This window comes from Petaurus breviceps, unplaced genomic scaffold, assembly GCF_028583685.1.
Source record: "Petaurus breviceps papuanus isolate PSGF00001 unplaced genomic scaffold, PetGlider_PUasm1.0 38, whole genome shotgun sequence".
NCBI classification, from domain to species: Eukaryota; Metazoa; Chordata; class Mammalia; order Diprotodontia; family Petauridae; genus Petaurus; species Petaurus breviceps.
Window position 1 is genome coordinate 78082229 of NW_027186304.1, and position 15069 is coordinate 78097297.

Here is a 15069-nt window from a genome sequence, read left to right on the forward strand (position 1 = left end):
AGAGATATTTGTTGCCATATGTAAAGTTAAAATAGGTAACAGATATGTAGAAGTTAAAATAGGGGAGAGAACCTGATCAATTCTTTTTAAAGAAAAAACCCTAGCTGTGTGACATTGGGCAAGTCACTTAACCCCAATTGTCCTCCACAAACAAAACAAACAAACAAACAAAAGAAAAACCTACAGGAACCTAGAGATATAGCACTGATTCATCTTGAAGTGTTCACTATACTGGGTCAGTCATAAACTTAAAAATTTTTCAGTTCAAGTTGAAAAACGATAAAGTTGGTGCATTTCATTAAGCAACTTCTGAGTGAACTCCTTGGGGGCTTCTTGCTTTAAAATCTTCTGCTATTCTCTTTGGTTTATTTAAATAACACAGGAATTCCCTCTATAAGTAAACACTAAAACCAATGCAGCAGGAACCCTGTTTTCAGATAAAAATTTTCACATTTGTGTTGAATTTAAAATTTCTGAGTAAAGACTTTTAATCAGTGAAATAATTAAACATTTTTCATAAATGCATGTTAGTTTTTCAACACTAAATGTATTCTCTGTACAAATGGAGATGTAGAGAAAATGATTATAAAAATGTAATCACGACATTTTAAAGTGATTTTTATGTCTGCTATATTTCTAAGGAAATGAGAAGAATCATAATTACTATCCGTGTCCTACTTTAAGAGCCTCTGCTGGACTTCTTCCCATGCGCTGGTTCGGTTCTCATCCATGTACATTCGGAAAAGAATTCGTAATCCACATGCTAGACTACTAGTCTCTTGTTTGAGAAGATTGGGCTTAGATTTCCCTTTGAAACCTGCAGGAAAAGAAAGATTGTCAAGTGTCATCTGACTTTAACAGAAAGATTTTCATTTACTAGTTTCTATAGGTTCATTTTAAGACCCAGAGCAATTTTAGGCCCAGCAAATTTTGAGACTGGAGAAGGATAGACAGGCACAAGAGGCTTTTGGCTATACTAAAAACTGACCAGCTGACTGGCCCCCCAGTGCAGTGAGAGCAGTGGAAAGTTATGTGAGGGAGCTGAGTCCTGCAGGCAGACACTGACGAAAAAGCCCTTGGGTCTCAGTATTGCTTGCATCCTTCATGTTATTCTGTACTACCTTCAGAAATTCTCCCACAGAATTTCAAACCACTTTTAAAAGACAAATGGCTCAAGGATGGTTTAGGGTCATGACCACTCCTGTGTGAATTAACTAAGACTACTTCCAGGAACATCCTTTACCATTCCAAGATGGTAAAGCACTTCTCAAGACAGGCCATTATCAAATATTTGTTGAATTAAGATAAACATCAGCTAGGGAGCAGAATGGGGGGGGGGCAGAAAAATAAAGCATCAAAGATACCATTTCAACGTTTCAAAGTTTGAATATTATAGATATTCCTTTTGTTGACCCAGAATTATGACAAGCATTATTCAGTACTGACCTTGTATAGGCACGATGCTAGCCACTGGGGATACAAAGAAAAATGAGAAGTAATCCCTGCCCTCAATGAGCTTACATTCTAAAAGAGGGGGAAGAGAAGACACCACACACACACATATATGTATATACAGAACATATATAAAGAGATACAAAGTGACACTGGCAGAGGGAAGCCATTAGTGGTTTGGGAGGACAAGGAAGGCCTTATGCAGATGGTGGTGTTTAAGCTGAACATGAAAGGGAACGAGAGATTCCAAGAGATGGAGGTCAATAGGGGAAAACACATCAGCTACTGGGGGACAGTCAGTACAAAAGCACAGATATGGATGATAGAGGTCTATGTCTGTGAACTGCATGTAACTTGACAGACAAATCTTTTGAGAGTTTCAGTTCTGGCTGAAAAATTCAACCTGGGGGTAGCTTCTCTAAATTTAGTTCAGCTTCCTTTGGAGAAAGAGATATAATCTGTTTGTCACCAGGCCCTACTTGACTGCCTTTTGCAAATAGAAGCACCTACCAAGCTTATATTTCTAGGTCATATTTGTGCTACCAAAGCACATCAAAGGACTTTAATGGAGATCAGAGAAAAACAGCTAGGTGACATGTGGATAAAGTGCTGGGCCTGGAGTCAGGAAGAATCATCTTCCTGAATTCAAATCCAGCTCCAGACACCTTCCAGATACTACAGATGTATGATCCTGGGCAAGTCACTTAACTCTGTCTGCCTCAGTTTCTTCATCTGTAAAATAAGTTGCAGAAGGAAATGGCAAATCACCCCCAAATGGAGTTACAAAGAGTTGGATACAACTGACACAACTACAAGAGGAAAAAATGTAATTTTGATTAATGTGAACTGTGCTCCACTGGGCAAATGTTATTCGAGAGAAAACCATCTTTTAAAAAAATGACAGACTCATTATTTCTTTTTGGGCTTGGTTTACTTATAGGTTTTCTGTAACAAAGGAACAAAATTTACCTTAAAAAATAGTAACTTGTTATAATGACTCACATTACAAAGAGACTAGGTTCATAGTAATAGTAGAAAGCACAAAAATTATTTGCATTTTATAGGGCCAGAAGATTTCCCTTTCTAATTATATCTTTCATACTAATACTGAGAGTTCAGTTTGCATTTCCTGTGTGAGTACAAACAATGGGTGATTGTGGCTGTTTCCTATAAAGTAGCATATAAACAGGGGATGGGGGGAAGACACTAAAATGTTAGAAAAATATCACTGAAGTTATTACTACCCAAAAAAAGGGCAACTAAGAAAATATATTTTTAAAGAGCTTCTTGTACACAAGAAGCTTTCTAATCTATTTTGATATCTTTTTCCATTTTATGGGTGAGTTTATTTCATTCACAATTATGATCATTGGATTGTATATTTCCCTCCATACTGGCCTCATACACACACACACACACACACACACACACACACACACACACACACACACACACACACACAGAGTTTCCATTCCTCAGCTCTTTTTTTCTTCCCCCATGGCCCACCAGCATTACAGGATTTTACTCTTTCCTTGAGGATCCATCATCTAATCCCTGGGAGTTTATTATTATTTTTTTAATGTCTCACAGATTCTACCCTCCCTCAATCCTTCCAACCCCCAGCATGTCCTTATCTATTTCACTATTGAATCGAAGGTATTTCTATACCAAACTTTTTGTGGGCATATATATACATATATATGTCTATATGCACACATGCATGTGTGTTTAACTTTCAAACTGTTCAGATGAACAACCCCATTTCCCTTGTCCCTTTATCTTTACAAACTCACTTTCCATACCTTGATCATATTAGATAGAAAATTTTCTCCCCTTCTTTCCTAGTACATTCCCTATTCCCTTCTTTTTTCCCCTTAAGACTATCAAAACAGAACAAAAACCACCCTCTGTCTTAACTGTATTCTCTTAATGACCATATGAAGACAATAGGTTTTCTAAAGGAATACTTGTTTCTTTAATTAGAATATAGGTACTTTATTTTTTCATATTTCTAAAAAATTATGTACTTTTTAAAGTTTGCAACACTCACTTTTATAAGATTTTGAATTCTAAGTTTTCTCCCCTCCCTCCCTTCCCCTCTCCCCAAGATGGCATGCAATCTGATATAGGCTACACATGTACGATCATATTAAACATTTTCACATTGGTCATATTGTGAAAGAAGAATCAGAACAAAAGGTAAAACCATGAGAAAGAAAAAACAAAAAACAACATAAGAAAGAGAAAACAGTTTGCTTTGATCTGCATAGTTCTTTCTCTGGATGTGGGAAGCATTTTCCATCATGAGTCTTTTGGAGTTGTTCTAGATTCTTACATTGCTCAGAGGAGCCAAGTCTAACAAAGTTGGTCATCACACAATGTTCTGGCTCTGCTCGCTTCACTCAGCATCACTTCATGCAAGTCTCTCTAGGTTTTTCTGAAATCCATCTGCTCACCATTTCTTATGAAACAATAGCATTCCATTATATTCATATACCATAACTTGTTGAGCCATTCCCCAACTGATGGGCATCCCCTCTATTTCCAGTTCTCTGCCACCACAAAAAGAGGTGCTATAAATGTTTTTGTATATGTGGGTCTTTTCCCCTTTATTATGATCTCTTTGGGATATGGACCTAGTAGTGGTATAGGGCATACACAGTATAATAGCCCTTTGGGCATAGTTCCAAGTTGTTCTCCAGAATGGTTGGATCAGTTCACAACTTTCAAAAATGCATTAGTGTTCCAATTTTTCCCCATCTTCTCCAACATTTATCATTTTCCTGTTCTGTCATGTTAGCCAATTTGATAGGTGTGATATGCTACCTCAAAGTTGTTTTAATTTTCATTTTTCTAATCAATATCGATTTAGAGCATTTTTTTTCACATGATTATAGATAGCTTTAATTTCTTCATCTGAAAACTGCCTGTTCATATCCTTTGACCATTTATCAATTGGGGAGTGACTTGTATTCTTATAGATTTGACTCAATTCTTTATATATTTTAGAAATGAGGCCTTTATCAGAGACACTGGCTGTAAAAATTGTTTCCCAGCTTTCTGCTTCTTTTCTAATCTTGGTTGCATTGGCTTTGCTTCTAATTTAATATAATCAAAACCATCCATTTTGCATTTCATAATGTTTTCTATCTCTTGTTTGGTCATAAATTCTTCCCTTCTCCACAGATCTGACAGGTAAACTATTCCTTGCTCTCCTAATTTGCTTACAGTTTCACTCTTTATGTCTAAATTGTGTACCCATTTTGATCTTAGAATGTAAATACTTTATCATGATATATCCCTCTCCAAATGCTCAAGTATTTCTCATTCTAGTTTTTCTCTCCTGTGTTTGCATCACAAAGCTCCTCAGATCTGGTTCTTTCTTCAGGAATTCTTGAGGATTCTCTATTTCATTAAAGATCCTTTTATTTTCCTGTAGGATCATATTCAGTTTTCGCAGGGCAAGTTATTCTTGGTTGTAAGCCTTTACCTTTTTTCTGCTGGAATAGTATAATCCAAGTACATACATACATACACTCATACACACACACACACACATAAATAATAATGCAAGCTACAGTGGTAGCTGCTAAGTTTTGTATGATCCTGCCTGTGGTTCCTTCTTACCTGAACTCTTTGTTTTTGGTTGCCTGATTAAGATACCCAACAAGTCACCATTCAGCCTTCCCTTCAATTTAGCAGGAACCAATACTGCCTAAGTTAAGCCACTCCATTTCTTCACCTATTCCTTAAATAATGGAAACTGGATGTTAGAGACGGCCTGGATGTTCTCTTCTCCAGGTAAAACATTCCCATTTCCTCCTCCAATCCGCCTACGGAACAAACTCCAGGCCTTCTACAACCCTGGCTGTCCTCCACTCGATGCTATCTAAATTAGCCACTTACCTCTTAAATTGTGATACCCCAAACGGAATGCAATACTCTAAAAAAAAAAAATCACAGCAAGACACAGTGATAATACCTCTGTATTCATGTAGCTGTGCTTCCTTTATCGGAGCCCAAAACAAAGTTCATCTTTTTGGTTGTCACCTCATACTTCTGCCATTTGAGTTTACAAGTCCACTAAAATCCACACATCTTTTTCAAAATAATCATTTTCTAACCACATCACCCTCATATTATGCTTGTGAAATCCATTTTTTAAACTCAAGAATTTCACATTTATCCATATTAAATTTCATTTAATTAGATTCAACCCAATGTTTTAGCCTATGAAAAAATTTTTGGATCACTTTATTCAGTGTGAAAGTTAATTTCTTCTATTCTGGCAACGTCCACGCTATCAGACCATTCCAGGTTTGGGATTAGAATACAATAAATCTTTCAAGAACCATAAAAAGCAATAAAAATACTGGAAAAAAAACCTAAAAAGGGTATAATTCCTCATTACATTAAAATAACATGCTACTACTATTATTTCTCCTCTACTTCTGCATTCAACTTGGAAATCAGCAACAGTATATGGCAATTCTACTACAAACTCCAAAGCCCTGACTCCAGATATAGGCAGGACTTTTTATACCACATGGGTTCTTAATTTGGTGTCCACAGATCTCTCTGGGACATGTGGATCAGGAAGGCCATAAAATTGGATGGGATTAAAATACGACGTTATTTCAATATAATTGGCTTCCTTTGTAATACAATACATTCTAGACTGCCAAGGAGATCCATGTTACAAGTTTAGAACTCCTGTCAGAGCCCTAGGCCCTTTAAGTCTAGTAAGGACAGCCTTAAGGATACTCTCCTTGCTTCTATGGCCTATAGAATAAATACTGTTCCTACACTTTTGGAGGCAAGTTTCCAATAATCCCCCGGGGCATGTTCCACCAATAATATGACCTTAACATAACTGGCTTCAGGCAAGTTAGCATAGATAAACACTGGAGAACCATAATATAATTATGCCTGCTCCACAGGCAGCAAACTTGGTTTCATCTTATATCTTTTCCTTTCTCACTCCTTCCATCTTTTGGCTCTCACCAAGACCTGGTTTCCTCAGTATAACACAGACTCCTTGACTATCCTTTACAGTGCTGGCTGCATTTTCACTCATTTGCTCCAACCCACAGGTGCAGGTAGTGGGAATTAGAATACTCCTTGTTCCCCATGGCCAATTTCAGGTTCTTTCCCTAGCACCACTGATTCAATAACCTCTCCTTCCTTGAGGTTCACATAATTCATATCTACTATATAATCAAAATCCTGGTAGCTACTATCTACAGACACGTCTCTTCTTCCTTTCTCAATGAATTCAGCTTCTCACAATCTTTCCCTGTTCCCCAAATCTTGCCCTCATATTAGAAGACTGCAACATTGATATTTCCTCAAACACTTAAAATCCCAAGTCAACTTACCCATTTCCCATGACTTAGAAACCTTTACCTCACATCAGACACACACGAAGATGGCACATCCCTTCATCTTGCCATCACCTCTAGCTACACCACCATCATGTTTGTGAACTCTGAAATTCCCGTACTTGATCACAATTTATTGGATCTCTATTACCAAACCTTGCTATTCATGCACATGGTGACCTTCAATCCCTCAACCCCTTAGTTCTTCCTAGATTATCATCTCTACACTAGTCACACTTTCTTCCTGTCCCCAAACATACCCTCCCCGCCCAGTGAACCAGTTCAACTTATTATAATAGCCTCCTGAGTCCCTTTTCCCCTTATCATGCTGTACCCCTGCCCAAGACTTGGGCCACTCACACCATTTTCTGCCTTAGTTCTTACATATTTACTGCTCAGCAAAGGTGGTGACAATCATCCAGAGTGGGTAAACTACAAATTTATACTTAACAACCTAAATGGATCCTCACTGTTGATAGGCAATCCTTTTATACCTCCCTAATTAACTCATGCTCCCATTCACCACATAGGCTCTTTCAAACCTTTTCATCATGAAGGCAGAAATGAGCAGAGGATGTTTGCTATCTCTTAAGAGCAATGGCATGCTCTACCAAAAAAAATTATGGTAGGAGGCATGGATAAAATTCCTTGATTGATCTTGACCTTGGAGGAGGGAGGATTTACTGTCCAGTTCTGTTCCTTCCAGACTCAATGTCATTCAGATAAACCCAAACCTATGACCCAGGAAACAGTACCAGAACAAACCTTTACTCCTGAGGGTATCCACTGATTAATAACTCTCAAAGTCTCATTTTGTATGACTTTTTCAAAAAAGGCAGAACTATTAGTAAACCAAGGAAGAGCATCCTTTTAGAGTGAACTCGGAACTCGTTGGTATAATGGAGGAGGTAAAGCATTAGAAAGGTGTAAAAGGACACTAACATCCAATTTCTATTTAACAATGGAACCCATCTTGTTGGAGGAACCATCTTGCATCACGCAACTCATAAGGGGCAACTGTACCATGTGTCCTTTTGTTCACCAGCAGCAAGGGCCCAGTGACAGGCAAGTAAATTCTTTCTTCCTTTTTTTATTTTTTGAATGTTCTTTTCTTTTTGTTACATTTGAATTCCAAGATGTTTCCCTCCCTCCCTCCCAAATCTGCACTAGTGGTAAGCGACTTCTTTTCAAAAGTGGTTTGAACAGCTACTTTGTATACTGCTCCACAAGGTCATTTAATCTGGCCACTGCTTGGTGCCTGTCAAAGACTCCACTCAACTTTGTCCTTATGGATATAAGACATTAAAAAACACAGGCCTTACAGGAGCATAAAAATTCAGTGGGAAAAACTTCTGGTGAAGCTATTTTAGGTTTTACAGAGCTACAGTTTGTCCTAGGTCCTATATCTGTAAAGAGATTAGTGAATGATTCGGTAAATGGGGGCCTTTAATATCGAGGTAGAGAATATGGATTCTATAAAACCAGAAGAATCCAATACTCACACTATGTACACTATGGGGTAAGCAAGTGTTATTATCCTATTATGAACTTCCTCCACAACCATGGAGCTGTCTCCATCCTGTATACTTCCCCAACTTTAACTGAGCAGACTGGTTGTCCTCGAAGTTCTTGTCTCTTATATAAGCATTTAGGGTTACTTCAGATTGAGGGCCTCTTCCCACCAAGGCTTGATTCAGCAGTCAACATTATACTATCACGACAGTGATGGATATCAGTGCCCTTGGGAAATGTGGCTTCTTTTTAATTTTTGTCCACTACACTGTGGCAACATAAAGGAGAATTCCCAGATAAAAGCAAATAGCTCCTGACTAGTCTGAGTCACTGGAACAGAGAAAAAGGGCACCATGAGACAGGTACCCTATGGCACTGTAACTAAATGGTTGCTGTTGAAGGTGAGATTTTAGCTGGGACTTGAAGCCAGGGAAACCATGAGGCAAAGAGTAAGAGGGAGAATGCTTCAGAATTGGAATATAGGGCTGGACCATCAGGACATGTATCTTGGAAAGACACATCTATAGGTAAGACAGTGAACTAACCCAAAACTGGAGAGGAAGAAAGCATGTGGGAAAATTATGCAGTGCTTCTGATGTGAATATTCGTGCCTGAAATGAAGGGGATGCTCAAAAATTGGTGAAGAGCTGGAAAAAGTATGGTATATGAATGTAGTTATTGTATAGCAATACAGAATTCAGAGGAAATATGGGATGATATGCAGTATGAAATAAGCGAAACCAACAAAAATACTGGAGAAGAGATAATGAAATGTTATCTCTTTCTTCACAGTAGAAACAAGAGAATATCAGATATTTTGTTAAATAATTGTTTGTTTTTTGAGGGTTTAATCTGGAAGGGAGGAGGGTTCTTTCCTTCTCAAATGGCTGTGATGTAAAAATATAAGACATCAATATAGCATTTTAAAAAACAAAACAGGATTTTCCTATAATGGGGAGTTTTAGGTTTTTTTTTTTTAAACACCATTTTCCTATTTTTTTGTCAATATGGGAAAATCTTATTGTAAAAATATGTATTATTGATGTTTTTCCTCTTTATATCAAGTTCATTTTGGGGAGAAGAATCCTTTTTCATAATGAATTTTCCCTCACTGGAAAAAAGAAAAAAAAATAAGCAAAAATACCTGATACTTAGGGTGGCCAGGTAGCACAGCGAGTAAGAGCACCAGCTCCAGTGTCGGAATGACCTGGTATCGAATCTGGGCTCAGACACTCAGCACCACACCCAGAAATAACTGGCCATGTAACCTTGAGCAAGTTACTTAACCCCGATTGCTTTAAAAAAAAACAAACAAACCTGATACTGTAACTACATTTGACAGTATACATAACATTCTGTCCTCTACCATGTGGAAGGAAGGCACGTTTCATTATTGTTTCTTCAGGGGCTTTACTGGTTTTTCCATTACTCAGAATTGCTTTGTGATCTTTTCATTTATACTGTAGTAGGGGATTGTGTAAACTGTTCTTCGGTTCCCCTTTTTTCACTGTGCACCAGTTTATACAGACTTTGCTATGTTCCTTAGAATTTCTCATACACTTCGTTTCCTATTACACAGTGATATTCTATTCCATTCAAAAACCATAGGTGTGTAGGCACTCTCTTTGTTTTTGGTTCTTTGCTACCATAGAAGAGTGTTCTATCAGTCGTTTGTATGTATCACTAATATCTTCTGAGGACGCTATGTGGAAAGCCCTTTATAACCTGGTCCTTCCTTACCTTCCCATTCTTCTTACGCTTACACACACACGTCACTCCCTGACTTCCCAGCCCATGTGCTCTTCATCCAGTCACACTAGTTTCCTTGTTGTTCTTTAACAAAACACTCCATCTTCTGACTCTGGACATTCTCCCTGGCTGTCCACCATGTCTGGAATGCTCTCCTTCCTCATGTCAATCTCCTGGTTTCTCTGTCTTCTTTCAAGTCCCATGCAGCTACAATCCTACCTTCTATAGGAAGTCTTTCCTGATACCTCTTAATTATGGAGTTTTCCTTATGTTTATTATTCCCAATTTATCCTGTATGTATAGGTTGTTTGTACATAGTTTTTCACATTAGATTGTGAGCTCCTTGAGGACTGGGACCATCATCTGACTTTCTCTGTACCCCCCAGTGCTTATTAGCACAGGTACTTAATAAATGTTTACTGATTCACTGATTAGTTAGCTGGTAGTTGCTAACCTGTGAAAAACTAAAGAAAACAGGAAACAAAAGGCAAAGGGAAGAAGCAACATGGTGGGCACAATCAGGTTGTAGCTTAATTACCAATAAAGAATTGCACATAAGAAGTGGCATAAAGATAACAAAGAGATGTAAAAATGGAAAAGGAGGTGGGTACATCATGTGATGAGGGATAACTGACGGACAGTCCATATATCCCTCTGGGAACATATAACATTAAAATTTCAACAGTAAGGACCCTTCCAATGAAAAAAGTTATAGGGAGTATATGAACAAAAGTCACACAGGACAAGAATGTAAGGATGGGCTGTCATCTAGACAGCTGGAGGGAGTATCCATAGAGATGAAGGCAGAGATTCTTGGAAGTGTAAGTTGAAAAATCGATATCCTTTTGATGTAATACAGGAAATTTGTTCCTTAAAGTATTATATAAAAGAGAATTACTGTCGAATTCATATAAATTAAATTCAGGAAACGAAAGTCTGCTATTATGAGAAGAATCTGATTTTTAAGATTTCCCAGGCTCTTTTTATCTTTTTTACTTTTATCTTTCCTTGAGCACTTTCTGATATGTGCCTCCAGGAACTCTCAACACATACAATCATCTCTTTATCTAATGTGGTTCTGCAGCAGGTATTTTGGGAAACTGAGTTATAGAGACAGTTTTGGTGAATACAATCTTTCCTGATTCTTTTCCACACAGGCTTGCACAGATAATAAGAACATGGGGATTGAGCAAGTTACAGTGTAGGTCTGTGGTAAAGTGTAATTATATTTTAAAAACATGATTAGGTGGTCATTGTCATGTTTCATTGTATTTGCTGATGACTTTTATAGCCTGATCTTGCAAACAGGCTGTAAAACATGAAATATTTTACTGTCGCTCTCCTTTCAATGGAAATGTGAAAATCCTGCCAACATTTCTGAAATTGAGCTTAAGGGTAGAGATGACATTAGAAAGGAGGAAATCACTATTAAGTTTGGGAAATAACGGGTCACTGGACTACCACTGTCTTCCTAACTCTTGCTGTGAGCATAATGCAGGTGTCTCATTAAAAACCTAATTAAGGCACCCAAACTTTTCCCTTACCTACGTAACATTTGTATCAAAGAATCTTAGAATTATAAAAGATATTAGAGATCATCCAAACCAAACCATCCTTGAATCACAAATCCTATCTACAACATATCTGACAATTTATCCAAACTCATCTTGAACATTTTTAGTGACCAGGAAGTCATTATTTTGTAAGGAAGCCTATCCCCTATTCTGACTATTCCATGACAAAGTTCTTCCTTCTTGGAGCTTCCTAGTTCAAAACCTCTGCAGCTATAACAGAGTAAATCTATTTTTCTAGATGACAATCCTTCAAACACATAAACAGCATTCCTACATTTTCTCTGGGCTAAACCTCTCTATTTTATTCAAATGCTTCACAGACTAAAGGGTCTGCACTAATGCAGTCTAAGACCACATGAACATTTCGGGCAATCAGATCATGAGGCTGGTTTATATAGTCAAGTCAACAAAAATCCTGAAAAATCTTTCCTCTCCACCCCCCCCCCAAATGCTGCTACCCCACATCTTCCCTCATCCTGGATTCGTACAATAGATTTTTTTGAACCTGCTTGAACTTTACTTTTGTTTCTTTTAAATCTGATCTTGTTAAATCCAGCTCACAATTTTAGTCTATCAAGATGTTTATCTAATCAAGCTATCATATCATTTTCCTTTCTCAAATTCCTTGCTTCCATTTCCCCCTTATTCACCCCTTAACCTTTCTTACTAAAATGAAACTTTCATTTCCAACGTTACCAATGATTTTTGAATTGCCAAATCTAATGGTATTTTCTCAGTTCTTATTCATACTGCCCTCACTGCTTCATTTAACATCACTGATCACACTATCCTGGATTTTCTCTTCTGGATGCTCTGTCTTCTCTAAGTTTTGGTGAATACTAATCTTTCCTGATTCTTCTCCACACATTCTGACTGCTTCTTTTCAGTCTTCTTTGTTGGTTCCTGCCCTCTAAATGTCGGTTTTCTCCATGGTTCTTGGTTGAGCTCTCTTCTCTCTCTCCCTCAACACCTTTGGTTACAGCCCATACTGTCAGCCCCCAGGGGTTTAATTATCATGTCAATGCAAACAATTCAGACCTATTTATCCAGCTGCAACATCTCCCCAGAGCTCCAGTTCTGTAATCACCAGTTGTCTATCACACATTTCAAAGTGGACGAACCAGAGACATCTCAAACTCAACATTCCCAAAACAGAACTCATTTCTGGTCCCTGGGAACCCACCTTTTTCTATCTCACAACTTATATTCAACTCCCTCTCTCTACTCACTCAATTGCCACCTTAGTTTAGGCCCTGATCACCTCTGTCCTAAATTAGGACCGTCTCCTAATTGGCCTGCCTGTCTTAAGCCTTTCCATACTCCAGTCTATCCTACACATGCTGGACAAAGTAATTTTCCTTAAGTACAGGTTATCACGCTGATAACAAAAGTTCAATGGCTCTGTTGCTTCTAGGATGACTTTTAAAGCCCTTCACAACTTGCAGTAATGGATCTTTACCAGCCTCATTATACCTTGTTCCAGCCACCCCCCCAGGCCCACCCCACCTAGAATTTTAGAAGGGACTGGCCTCTTTAAAGTTTGTCAGACATATCACTTCCTAGCTCCTGTTTTGGTGCCTTCTAATGGAGGCCAGAATGCACCCCCTCCTTACCTGTGCTTCCCGAAATCACTGACTTCCTTTAAGGCTATAAGAAGCTTTCCCTGATTCTTTCTAGTATTTAGTACCTGTCTGTACTAACTTTGTATTTATTCTGTACACACTTGCATGAGAACGTGGGTGTATATACCGGTAGGTGTGTTTTGTCTTCTCCAAATTTCTCCAGCCTAGGCACTGATGCACCTTCTTTGTGTTTGTATCCTCAGCGCCTGGCCCACTGCCTTACAAACAAAAGGTGATTACTAAATGCGTGATCATTGTTGGATGCATGGATCTTCATTCTGTCCAAGGTAGCAGCTATTATGATTCAGTTCGGGTCATCTGTGTATCTGATAAGTATCTGAGGAGAGGTGAGAAGCCAAACAAACCAGAGACAAACCAAAATGTGGTGGGTCTTTTTATCTTGTTGTTGTTGCTGTTTGGAGGACAATTGGGGTTAAGTAACTTGCCCAAGGTCACATGGCTAGTAAGTGTCAAGTGTCTGAGGCTGGATTTGAACTCAGACTCCAGGGTCAGTGTTCTATTCACCGCGCCACCTAGGTATTAAAAATACCCCCAAATGTGGTATTTTTAAAGAATGAATTTCTATCACTCAAAAAAGATAAACTTTCATAGAATAAGACTTAGCAAATGACCTTCTTAGTTTAAAAAAGGGTGAAATCTCTATTTGGAAAACATTCTTAGAAATAACTGATTAATCACAGAATGTCACAGGACCATAGGACAAAATGACAGAATAATTCTGTCTTTAAGGAGATGAAAGTGGGCATCTTCCAGTCTATTATACAGTCATGTTTCCATAATTGGGTACTTAATGTATGTTAAACTGATAGTAGGATACTGAGTTTAGAGTCCAAAGGGACCGACCTCCTGAGTCCAACTCCCTCATTTTATAGATGAACAATGTGAAATCCAGAGAGATTAAGTGATTTGTCCAAGAGGGTCACACAGTAAATGGCAAATATAGAATTTGAACCTAGGATGTCTGTTTCAAAATCCAGTGCAAAGGATGAACAGGTAAGAAGAAAATGAAAAGCAATTAACTGTTAGTTGAATTCATTAGTATAAAAGTGGCTTTTTCAAGGTTTTTAACAAATGAACTACAACAAAGTATTGACAACAATATAGCATAAAAGCACACTTACAAACATGTTTAAATATATGTCTAAGGGATCAAAAGACAAAAATGGAATTCATTCCTTTTCTAGGCTTCAGATTATGCTAAAGAAACACACAGTAAATATTAAAATCAATATGGAAGCAAGTATGAGAAACAATGACAGTGTTTCAAAACCATTGTAAAAAACCTCAAGAACCTACCTGCTTTCCAGAGAGCAGTCCTCTGTTCATTGTTTGAATTAAATGCCTTGGCAAATCTGTGAGATTCTAACAAACAGTCCAGTAACTTAAAAAGTTGTTGTGAAGTTAAAAATCGGTACATTCCTTGGTCTTGAGTATCAACTCTAACATCGAAGTCGACTGCATCTCTCTTTCAAAGACCAAAACAATAACAAAAACAAACAAAAATTCATCAGTAAATTTCAAAATCAATTTCACTACATACTGTTTTTAATATCTTCCAATGCAGAGAAAAATTTTATTAATAATTTCAGTGATTAAAAATGTATACCACTCTTATTGCTTTGTAGATTTTGCTTTCAAGAAATAAATCCTCCGAACAACGCCCTGTCATAAGCTTTCTGGCCTCCTTTCCCCAAACACCCACAGCATACTGAGGCTTGGATAGAAAAGGTTTACACTGATAGAGGAGAAGCAATTAGT

At 37.8% G+C, this 15069-nt stretch overlaps 1 protein-coding gene across 1 annotated transcript in view; it reads right to left on the bottom strand.

The window, feature by feature from the left end:
- ARFGEF1 (ARF guanine nucleotide exchange factor 1) overlaps positions 1-15069 on the bottom strand; it is a 124970-nt gene that overhangs the window by 6749 nt on the left and 103152 nt on the right. Inside the window, exons 32-33 of the mRNA XM_069099547.1 lie at positions 14608-14776; positions 679-817 (exon numbers count right to left, since the gene is read on the bottom strand). Coding sequence (XP_068955648.1) covers positions 679-817; positions 14608-14776 — 308 coding nt within the window. The remainder of the gene's footprint in view (positions 1-678; positions 818-14607; positions 14777-15069) is intronic.